The sequence below is a fragment of the Cucurbita maxima genome, unplaced genomic scaffold, assembly GCF_002738345.1.
Source record: "Cucurbita maxima cultivar Rimu unplaced genomic scaffold, Cmax_1.0 Cma_Scf00020, whole genome shotgun sequence".
Taxonomy (NCBI): domain Eukaryota; kingdom Viridiplantae; phylum Streptophyta; class Magnoliopsida; order Cucurbitales; family Cucurbitaceae; genus Cucurbita; species Cucurbita maxima.
The window spans coordinates 1,404,069-1,415,229 of NW_019272036.1; the positions used below are offsets into that span (position 1 = coordinate 1,404,069).

Below are 11,161 nucleotides of genomic sequence, written 5' to 3' on the forward strand. Positions count from 1 at the left end.
TTAAAAAATATAAATATAAATTAAATTTGGTCGTGGAAATATATTTAAAACTTTTTTTTATTTTTATAAAGAAAAGATATAAAAAAATTAAAAATTACTATTTATATCTAACAATCTTTAGAAAAGGAGAAACCTAAAAGAATAGGAAATTTCCTTCTGTTGTGAAACAAAGAGAGAAAGAAAGTTAAAACAATTTTTGGTTGCTAATGAATGATACACCAGGATGAGCTCCATCATACTCAACGGAGATTGCTGAAGGGGAAGCACGATTCTTGCTTTAATCTGACCCTAATTAATCTCTTTTTCATTTGCACCCAATCAATCCTCTTAATCCATCCCTTTTCTTCTTTATTAGATTACAATCTCCCTTAATTTCGCTCTTACTCTTCATCATTGATGAACTACTTCAAATCTCTGCGTTGTTGATCGTGATTCTTTTGCACTCTTCTGCTTTTTCGAGTTCAAAAAGCCGCAAATAAAGGCGTTCAAATCTTCCTCCTTGATTCTAGGATTCATCCGCCTCTGTTTGGTTGCGGTGGACTTCGTTTATGGCGACTCATGCTGATTTTTCATCGCTAGTTGAGAGGTATTCTTTTTGTTTCTTTCTCAACCTTCTTGATGTTAATTGGTTTTTGTTGGTTGATTCAGTTCATCTCTGGATTTTAACAGTTTGTCGTATATGCGTTTCATAGATTCCTGTGATTTGACTTGCCTGATGCCCCCCTTTTAGATGAATAGGACACTTATGTTTGTTTGTTTCGTGGAAAACTATATTTGGATTCTTTTTAATGGATAATTGTCTTGTTTGGATTCCATTGTGTTCTTTCTTTCTGAAATCTATCATGATTTGAAGGACTAAGATGTCGGATGGATGGTTCCCTTTGTCAACATTGTGTTCTTGTTTCTTGTCTGAATCCCTTTTGCAGGTATTGAACTGTTGTTGTATGATCATGTTGTAGCTCTGGTTGGACGGATGGTTGTTAAAATGTTGAGTTTGCTGCTTCTTGCTTTTCTGTTTAATACTTCACATGGATTGAATTCAGAAGGGTATTTTCTCTTGGAGCTGAAAAATGGTCTTTCTGATCCGTATGGTTCATTGGGAAATTGGGATCCGAGCGATGGAACACCGTGCCGATGGACCGGTGTGAACTGTACTTCTGGTGTGGAACCAGTGGTCTTTTCTCTTGACTTGAGCTCAAAGAATCTTTCGGGTCCTTTAAGCTCGAGTGTTGGTGAATTAATCCATCTAACTTATCTTAATCTTTCCTTCAATGGATTCACGGGAAGTATACCGAAAGAGATCGGGAATTGTATGAGGTTGGAGTATCTTTTTCTGCAAAACAATAAGTTTGATGGGGAACTTCCATCTGAATTGGGGAAGTTGACTTCATTGGTTAAGTTGAATATATGTAATAATAGAATCCATGGTTCTTTTCCTGAGGAGATTGGGAATCTAGAATCCTTGTTTGAATTAGTTGCATATACGAACAACATAACAGGGCCATTGCCTCGTTCGTTTGGGAATCTCAAGAACTTGAGGATGTTTCGAGCAGGACAAAATGCGATTTCGGGAAGCTTACCAGCTGAAATAGGTCAGTGTAAGAACTTAGAAACGCTTGGACTTGCTCAAAATCAGCTAGAAGGGGAATTACCAAAGGAGATTGGTATGCTTAGAAACTTGACTGAATTGATTCTTTGGGAGAATCAGTTTTCTGGCGTTCTACCGAAAGAGCTCAGTAATTGTACGAGTCTAACGGTTTTTGCTCTGTATCAGAACAATGTTGGTGGATCCATACCTAAGGAATTTGGGAACTTAAGCTCTTTGAAGAAGTTGTATATATACCGGACTGCGTTGAACGGAACCATTCCGAGGGAGCTTGGGAACCTTTCTCAGGCATTGGAGATCGACTTCTCAGAGAACTATTTGAGTGGTGAGATACCTAAAGAGTTTAGTAACATAAAAGGTCTCCGTTTACTGTATCTTTTTCAAAATCAGCTGACTGGTGTTATACCAAATGAACTTAGTAGCCTGAGTAACTTGACTAAACTTGATCTTTCAATCAACAACCTCAAGGGTCCTGTTCCGTTCGGGTTTCAGTATATGCCTGCATTGAGTCAATTGCAGCTTTTCGAAAACAGTTTGAGTGGCACCATTCCTCAAGGACTTGGACGTTATAGCCCGCTGTGGGTGGTCGACTTTTCGGACAACCTTTTGACTGGACGAATACCTCCCCATCTATGTCGTCATTCTAACCTGATCATCTTGAACTTGGTGTCAAATAACCTTTATGGAAATATACCTACCGGGATCTTGAAGTGCGAATCGTTGTTGCAAATTCGTCTCATTGGAAACAGGTTTAGTGGCAGCTTTCCATCAGAGTTGTGTAACTTGATGAAACTTACTGGCATTGAATTGGACCAGAATAGATTCAGTGGTCCGCTTCCTCCAGAAATTAAGAATTGCCAAACGTTGCAAAGGCTGCATATTTCAAACAACTACTTTACATCTAATTTTCCTAAGGAGATAGGGAAGCTTGTGCAGTTGGTGTCGTTCAATGCTTCATCGAATCGTTTTACTGGGTCGATTCCACCAGAAATCGTCCACTGCAAGACTCTCCAACGGCTCGATCTCAGCCACAACAGGTTTGAAAATACGTTGCCGAACGAGATTGGATCTCTTTTAGAGCTGGAAATTCTCAGAGTTTCAGAAAATAAGTTATCAGGCAACATACCTGCAGAATTGAGAGACCTCTCCCGTTTGACAGAATTGCAAATGGGAGGTAATTCATTCTCTGGTAGCATTCCTATGGAGTTGGGGTCTCTAAAAAGCTTGCAGATTGCTCTGAATCTCAGTTTCAATATGTTAACTGGGACAATACCATCAGAACTTGGAAACCTGAGTCTACTGGAATATCTCCTGCTTAATAACAATCGCTTGACCGGTGAAATACCGAGCTCGTTTTCCAGTCTTTCGAGTTTAATGGGTTGCAACTTCTCCTACAACGACCTTCATGGGCCAATCCCGCCGATACCCTTGCTTCAGAACATGCTTGCTAGTAGCTTCATTGGCAATAAGGGGCTCTGTGGTGGACCTCTTGGTGACTGCAATGGAGATTTGTCCTCTCCATCTGTTCCATCTTCCGAGAGCGTAAATGCTCCTCGAGGTAGAATCATTATCGGGATCGCTGCTTCCGTCGGTGGAGTTTCTATTGTTCTAATCATGATCATCTTACATTGCATGATACATCGACCGGATATGGTGCAAAACAAGGAAAAACTATCTCTGGATTCGAACATCTACTTCCCGCCTAAGGAAGGTTTTACTTTCCGAGATCTAATTAGAGCTACAAATGGTTTTCATGAGAGCTGTGTTGTAGGAAAAGGTGCTTGTGGAACTGTCTACAAGGCAGTGATGCCTTCAGGACAGACCATTGCCGTTAAGAAGTCGACGTCAAACAGGGAAGGGAGCACCATGGAGAATAGTTTCTGGGCTGAGATTTCGACTCTGGGAAAGATCAGACATCGCAACATCGTTAAACTATATGGCTATTGCTATCACCAAGGTTCCAATCTTCTTCTTTATGAGTACATGGAAATGGGTAGTTTGGGCGAGTTGCTTCACGGGACTGCGTCTAACTTGGAATGGCCGACTCGGTTTACAATTGCCGTGGGAGCTGCCGAGGGACTTGCTTACCTACATCATGACTGCAAACCAAGGATCATACATCGTGATATCAAATCGAATAACATTCTTCTCGATCGTAACTTTGAAGCCCATGTTGGTGATTTCGGTTTGGCGAAAGTGATGGACATGCCTCATTCTAAATCAATGTCAGCCGTTGCTGGATCGTACGGTTACATCGCTCCTGGTAATTCCAACTCTTAGTACCCTATATATATTCTATTGATGTTCCATATTCACATTGTCTCGACATTTGGTCCAAAGTTCATCCAAATTTCGATCCGTTAGGCTTAGAAAACTAAACTTCGTAGTTTGAAGAGCCCGTTATGTCTGGACTTTGACCTGTTAGAGTTTTGGAGAGTTAGGAACCATAAGTTCGTCCTTTCCAGAGCTTGTCTCGACCCTTGCGTACAAGTTAGTTTCTAGAGTTCACCCGAACTCCTCCGACCCTTTTCGAGCTCTGGAGTGTTAGAAACCCAAAATTGAGTTGTCTGTTCGTTCGTTTTATGCAAATGACCTGTTAAGATCTTTCTATTCTTCTTTGAATCAGAACACATTCCTGCATTTATCATTCAAGCGAAACTCTTGAAAGATTTAACACAAACTCACAGCTTCCCTCTCATAATTTATTGCAGAATATGCATACACCATGAAAGTCACAGAAAAATGTGACATATACAGCTATGGGGTAGTTTTACTAGAACTGCTAACTGGAAAAACTCCGGTACAGCCAGTAGATCAGGGAGGCGATCTCGTCACATGGGTCAAAATCTATCTACGAAACCATTCGATGTCATCTGGAATACTAGACGAGCGGCTGAATCTTCAAGACCAATCCACGGTCGATCACATGCTGACAGTCTTAAAAATTGCTTTGATGTGCACAAGTCTATCTCCTTGTCAACGACCATCGATGCGGGCAGTCGTATTGATGCTTTTAGAATCTACTGAGCCCGACGAAGATCATATTCCGGCTTTAACTGATAATCTAGCTCCTAAGGACGATGCTGTCTCGTGAAATTTCAGGTGGGCAGTTTTCGTTTTCGGATAACTGAATAGTTCTTCATTTTTTTTAACATAACAATGGTCATATGTATATTTCCTCCCTGGTAGAGTATATATATATATATATATATAAATATATAGCATGTAGAGTCTCTTCGGAGTTCATAGTAAATAGGTGGCCAACTATTTCTTAGATTTTGCATTTGTTTTAGGATTCAATAAAGGCTCTTCGTATAGCTTGCGTACGGTTGATATAATCTACAGCCCTCTGTTTTGCTATTCAAATCTGATAGTTTTTTTAGTGGTTAAACAAGCAGGTGTCAAGGGAAATTGAAAATACGGCTTAAATCGACTGAAATAGCTATTGGTTCGGGTTCGGACCAGTTTGGTTGGTCGTATAAGAAACATATCCAAGCCAATAAGAAACTAGGAATCGATGTTTTATTAGCAGTTCATTGCCCACGTGAGCTTGATGTAATTGATATGGACTCGTACTCTTCGAATAGGTTCAAATGTCCATATCTCATTTGTAATACTAATAGACAAAAAAACACAAGTGGTCTAGTATGCGTTATAATCCAATCGGTACATATTCAAGGATGAGTTCGAGTCATTCAAAAATCCTACTTAAGTGGCTTAACTTTAAAGGAAAATAGTATCGATGAATATCGAAATCAAACCTTCTATTTTACTAATACATCCCCTTCATATATTTATTTAGGTGGCCATTCATAGCAAATATCATACTTGCGAGTGCCATTGTTAGGATGATCATATGTGACTCGATCTTAATCTTGAGTGAGTAATGTAGTCATACTCGTGAGAGTTTATATTTTGATCTGCACGAGCAAAAATGACTTCTGTGGGTGAATGTTTCATTTTGTTTCAGTTGTTTATTTCGGTATGCTTCAATCCAAGATCGAAACCAAACATAAATCTCAAATTTTTAGAGATACATTAATAGTAAAAAATACTCATGATAAGCGAAGAAACTTAAAAGAAAAGAGTATTTTTATCAATACCTGAGATACATCCGTTTCTTATATTTATTTTGGCGGCCATGCATAGCAAATATCGTACTTTTTAGTGCCCTCGTTGAACATACAAAGACTTTTTTCACCCACAATCCACATACACTGATCGCAAAGCCATTTGTCTCTTGAATCTTTATAGATCTCAAAGTAATGAAACGAATTAGACCACTGGAAGCTACAGTAAAACAACGTTTTACCAAAGATATTTGGTCGAAAACTAAAGGCATAGCTAATCAAAGATGGCAGCCGATGAATTCCCAGATCATCATCGCTTGATTTACAGTGAACAGTGAGTTGATTATGACTTTTCAAAACATTTGTTATATTGACGGTAATCCTTGGTGGAGAAAAGATCGATCCCTCACTGTTAGATTTGCTAGCGAAAAATAATGAGATTAACAAAGACAATGCAAGGATCGAAAATGAGCTCATTTTTTCGTGTAAAACAAAGGAAGACGAGTAAATGAACATTGTGATTGGTTTGTTTCAATTTTATAGTTGGGAGTGGAATGTAACGTACTTGCTTTAAATGAGAGTAATTATATTATATTTTCATACGTTTTCTCTTTTGACAAACATCTTAATTCATGTTTTTTTTTTTTTTTTTTTGTAACGAAAGGTTAAATTACAAGTTTAATCTATGAACTTTAAACTTATTTAATAGGTTTCGAGAAAATATCGTGTCTAATACCTTCTCAAACAACAGACGTTATAATCTAGTTTAATTTATGAGAAGGAGAGATATCATTTAAAGAAGTGGTTAGACATGTTTTGTTTTTTCTTTTATGTATTAATTTTGTTGAAATTATTTAGATTGATTTTATGTCATGATTTTAAACCATGGGGATCTCATGTATACAAGTATGTCATGTTCATCGGGATACTTTCTCGTTATGTTATGTTAGTACGGACGTGTATCTTCGATATTTATGTTCGCTATGATGTCATGTGGGTCTTTCTCTTTCGTGGTGTCTAGCGACGCATTAGCGCGTTTAGCTCGACCAATCCAGGTTCAAGGGATACGTATAGAAGCTCGCTTGGTGGGTCTATGTGTACGTGTGTGGGAAAGTACCACACATTCAATCATTTGTAGCGCGCTCTATACTAATGACCTTGTTTTTGGCTGGACACCAACGAAGCATCTATCTTCGAGCCTCCAAAGATTACCGTCAATATAATAAATGCTTTGGAAAACCACAATCAACTTACTACCCACTGCAAATCCGGTGATGACGATCTGGGCATCCACAAGCTTCTTGTTAATGAGTTCGGATGAGATTTGTAACAATCGGGTTAGAAATAAAAAAAACATAGAAAGAGAAAGCGTCTTATTAATGAATTGGTGGGGTTTGTAACAATGGGTAGAGAGATCGATATTTGACACTCGAGTAAAGAGAGGTACATGTATGGACCGAGATCACATCCGAATGAAAGGAATCCTGAGAATAAGATGACTAAGAAAAGCCTTCTTTTTCGGTGGCTCAATTGCAAAAACTCCATGATTAAGCGTGTTTTACTTGGATCAATTCTATGTTGGGTAATCTCATGAGAATTTTTTTGAGATGCATGTGAGTGATGACAAAACATGTTAGAAGGACTTGTGTTGGTCGGGGAATAGGGGAATGTCGAGGCCATTCGAATTTCAAATTTCCAATCAACCAAACCTAACTCAACCCGTATATATCCCTAACCATGGTACCTCAAACTCTTATATATTTTATATAACTCAACACGTGGGGCGAGAAATCAACGATTTAATCTCTGGGTCCAAGAGTATTTACTATAACTAGTTGATCTATACTCAGACTAATAACATACAATTTCATCAAGTACGAAGGTTGCTTCACGTTACTAGGGTTTGTTCGGTAAGATGATGACAAATCACATGAAACTCACATGCTTCACTGATCCTCGTCAAAACAACCATTCTAATCTCTGGGTCCAAGAGTATTTACCATAACCAGCTGAACTATGTTCGGACTAACAACATATAGTTTCATCAAGTACGAAGGTTGCTTCACGTTACTAGGGTTTGTTCGGTAAGATGATGACAAATCACATGAAACTCACATGCCTCACTGATCCTCATCAAAACAACCATTCTAATCTCTGGGTCCAAGAGTATTTACTATAACCAGCGAACTATGTTCGGACTAACAACATATAGTTTCATCAAGTACGAAGGTTGCTTCACGTTACGAGGGTTTGTTCGGTAAGATGATGACAAATCACATGAAACTCACATGCTTCACTGATCCTCGTCAAAACAACCATTCTAATCTCTGGGTCCAAGAGTATTTACTATAACCAGCTGAACTATGTTCGGACTAACAACATATAGTTTCATCAAGTACGAAGGTTGGTTCGTGTTACTAGGGTTTGTTCGGTAAAATGATGAGAGTCATGTGAACCTCACGTGCCTCACTGAATCCCCATCAAAACAACCAACCATCCCTGAAAACTAATAAATACAAATCAAACAAAACAACAGTTCACAGATCTGCACTATTGCATGCAATTCGCTCACTTCTTTCTCATTGTTTGCAATGAAACCAAACCTGAGATCCAAATTTAATGAAATTTCTCTGTTCGAGGCTGAAACACATTTACTACAATACCCTTTTATTACTCTCAACTGCCTCTTCCTCTCAATTTTGCTATATAAAATCCCATCTCCATGCATCAAAACTTCATCTAGAGAGTAGACAACCAAAGCCATGGTGAAGATTCACGTTGTTGTTGTCGTGGTCGTGTTTGTTTTGCTTGTCGTGCATGCAAATGGACGCAACGTTCCAGGTTGTTAAACTATCACTAAACTCAAAAGTTTTATAAAACGAAGAAAATGTTTGTGTTGTTAATATTTTAAATACAGGTGGTGGTAGCGGGGATGGGGACGGAATGCTAGACCTGGCTGTGGCACCGGTAGCGGGTCAGCCGAGCAGCAATGATGTCGACCAAAAGAATATCTATGGTGGGGTTGGAGGTTTTGCAGGGATGGGTGGCTACATCGGAGGATTGTTTCCACATCTTGGTGGGGTTGGTGTAATTGGGAAGTACGGCGGAATTGGTGGCGGGATTGGCTTTGGTCACGGTGGCTTTGGAGGCGGAGTTGGCGGCGTCGGCGGCGTAGGTGGTGGAGTTGTGCCATTTCCTTGAGCAATGGTTATGTTATTAATGTGTGTGTTTTGTTTGTGTAATGGTTCAATTTTCTAAAATTTGTGGTAATGTAGAATCTTTTTTCCCTTATATTTGCATTATTTTCTATTTTTATGCTTTTGAGTTGATTTTAAATAATTTATTTATTTATAAAAGTTAAAATTTTAGATTCTAAAACACATAATTGCCCTTTGATTACGTGTGAGATTCCACGTTGGTTGGAGATGGGAGCTAAACGTTTTTTTTATAAGAGTGTGGGAACCTCTCCTTAGAATACGCATTTTAAAACTGTGATGTTAACAAGAATACGTAACCAGTTAAAGTGGACAATATGTGTTAGACACCGAGCGGTTTGTTAACGATGACGCTAGGCCTCCAAAGGGGGTGAAATGTGAGATCTCATATCAGTTGTAGAGGGGAACTAAACATTCCTTAAAAGGATGTGAAAACCTGTCTCAAGAAGATATCTTTTGAAACTGTGAGGCTAACGACGATACGTAACGGGTCAAAGCTGACAATATGTAACGGACTAGTCGATAATTTTGAATGATTTTTATCGTAACGAGATCTTCAACTTTAGTGAAAGAACCAAAATCAAATGCAATAACAAATTTCAAAACACACACACGAGGGAGAGAAATTTGCGCAAGCGGAAGCTTGAAGAAGGAACTGGTTCAGTCAGTTCAGCTAGACCGATGGTTCATTCAGACCAGGTCTTGCCCCTATTTTGATCGAGTTGACCCTTTTTTTACCGTTTCTTGAGTCGATTTTAGTTGTGTTAACATTATAATTTTAGGGTTTAATTGAGAAATTTTGGAAAATTTAGTAGATGAAAATTGAAGTTCAAATTAAAATATATCGATGTTTTGATTTTCTTTTCGAAATATTTCAACTAAAAACTTGATAAAATATTATATATATATATATATATATATATAATTTGTTTATGAAATATATTGATTTATTAGAATTTTTTTAAAACTTTAAAATAACTATTTTTAGAAGAATAAACGATGAAAAATTATCTATTACTCAATTTTAGTAAATTAATTTAAAAAATAAATAGAAAATTTCGCAGAGATGGAAGGCTTCCCCGTCTCCACCTCTTCTTGTGTATATCTCTAATATTAATTTAATTACTAATTTACGTTTATTATTTTATTAGTGATGATAGATAGATGTTTATTAGTCGTTGCCGTTTATCATAACGACAATTTAGCTGTTAAAATATCTCTGAATGAAGAAGCGAATTAAAAAGAAAAAATAAAAAAATTGTGTTATTTACAAAATAATAATTATGTTGCTATATTTGCAAATATGGACAATGAATATGCACAAATTATTTAAATTAAATTACAAGATTACCCTTAAAGTAATTTAAAGGTTAGAAACTCTCCTAATAATTTCTAGGTTTTTTATAAAATGGATTTTATCTCATCATTTAACTAAAATTTTAAATTAACCAATTATTTCATTAAAAAGTAGGGCAATCCAATGCTTTTTTAATTTTAAAATTAAGATTATTTCCTTATTAAATAAAGATTATTTATTAACTAATGAAAAAAAAAAGGAAAATAACCATATTCTTATCTTTTATGTAAGATAAAAATAAAAAATAAAAAATAAAAAATAAAAAATAAAAGAAATAAAAAAAACATGTAACATTTACTAACATACCATAAGGTTATTTCAGAATTGTCACATTTGGAAAGATAATAATTAAAAAAAAACAGTCAACTAAAGGAATATCATAATTTTTATTTATTTTATTTATTTACTTTTTAATTGTTGAGGTCGTTGCTAACTTAGGATTATACCGACGCGTTTTCTACTGCATGACAGACCATGACTCTTTTTTAAAGGTAAAAACAAAATTACATGCCATATCAAATTAGGGTACAGCGGGAATGAGATAGCTTCTCTATTTCCGTCTCCGTCTCTACCCTCTATTTTTATCACCAAAATTCTCTGTTAAATTTTGTGGGTTGAAATAGAGAGAGCGTGACCGATTAGAGAAAATTGTTATTTAAACGGTTAATTTCTTTTTTTAAAATTCATATCAAATTATTTAATTATATTGTTTAACTATAAAATTCTAACCTATCCAATATATAATCACTTTTTTCAAATAACCATTATGCATTATTTTTTTTTTTTTGGACAATAGGGTGGTGAAATTCCTTCTTTTTCATACCACTATAATATTGTCATTTTTAATATAAAAAAGTGGTTTTTTTTTTTTTTTTTTTTTTTTTTTTTTTTTTTTTTTTTTTTTTTTTTTTTT

General features: G+C 36.4%; 2 protein-coding genes across 5 annotated transcripts; both read left to right on the plus strand.

Moving 5' to 3' along the window:
• The first annotated feature begins 147 nt into the window (after positions 1-147).
• On the plus strand, positions 148-5,229 carry LOC111494720 (probable leucine-rich repeat receptor-like protein kinase At2g33170). Of its 4 annotated transcripts, XM_023144688.1 has the most exons (4): positions 148-586; positions 927-3,869; positions 4,318-4,708; positions 5,005-5,229. In XM_023144688.1, the coding sequence occupies exons 2-3, from the start codon at positions 974-976 to the stop codon at positions 4,698-4,700; spliced, it is 3,279 nt and encodes a 1,092-aa protein (XP_023000456.1). In that variant the 5' UTR covers positions 148-586; positions 927-973; the 3' UTR covers positions 4,701-4,708; positions 5,005-5,229. The 4 variants fall into 4 exon arrangements, with proteins under 4 accessions (XP_023000456.1, XP_023000454.1, XP_023000457.1 ...); XM_023144686.1 differs by lacking the exon at positions 5,005-5,229 and having other exon boundaries at positions 4,318-4,944; XM_023144689.1 differs by lacking the exon at positions 5,005-5,229 and having other exon boundaries at positions 960-3,869; positions 4,318-4,944.
• A 3,184-nt stretch (positions 5,230-8,413) lies between these two features.
• LOC111494807 (glycine-rich protein 5-like) lies at positions 8,414-8,987 on the plus strand. The gene is made up of 2 exons (XM_023144797.1): positions 8,414-8,517; positions 8,594-8,987. Exons 1-2 carry the CDS (start codon positions 8,439-8,441, stop codon positions 8,875-8,877), a joined length of 363 nt encoding a protein of 120 aa, XP_023000565.1. The 5' UTR covers positions 8,414-8,438; the 3' UTR covers positions 8,878-8,987.
• The last annotated feature ends 2,174 nt before the right edge of the window (positions 8,988-11,161 follow it).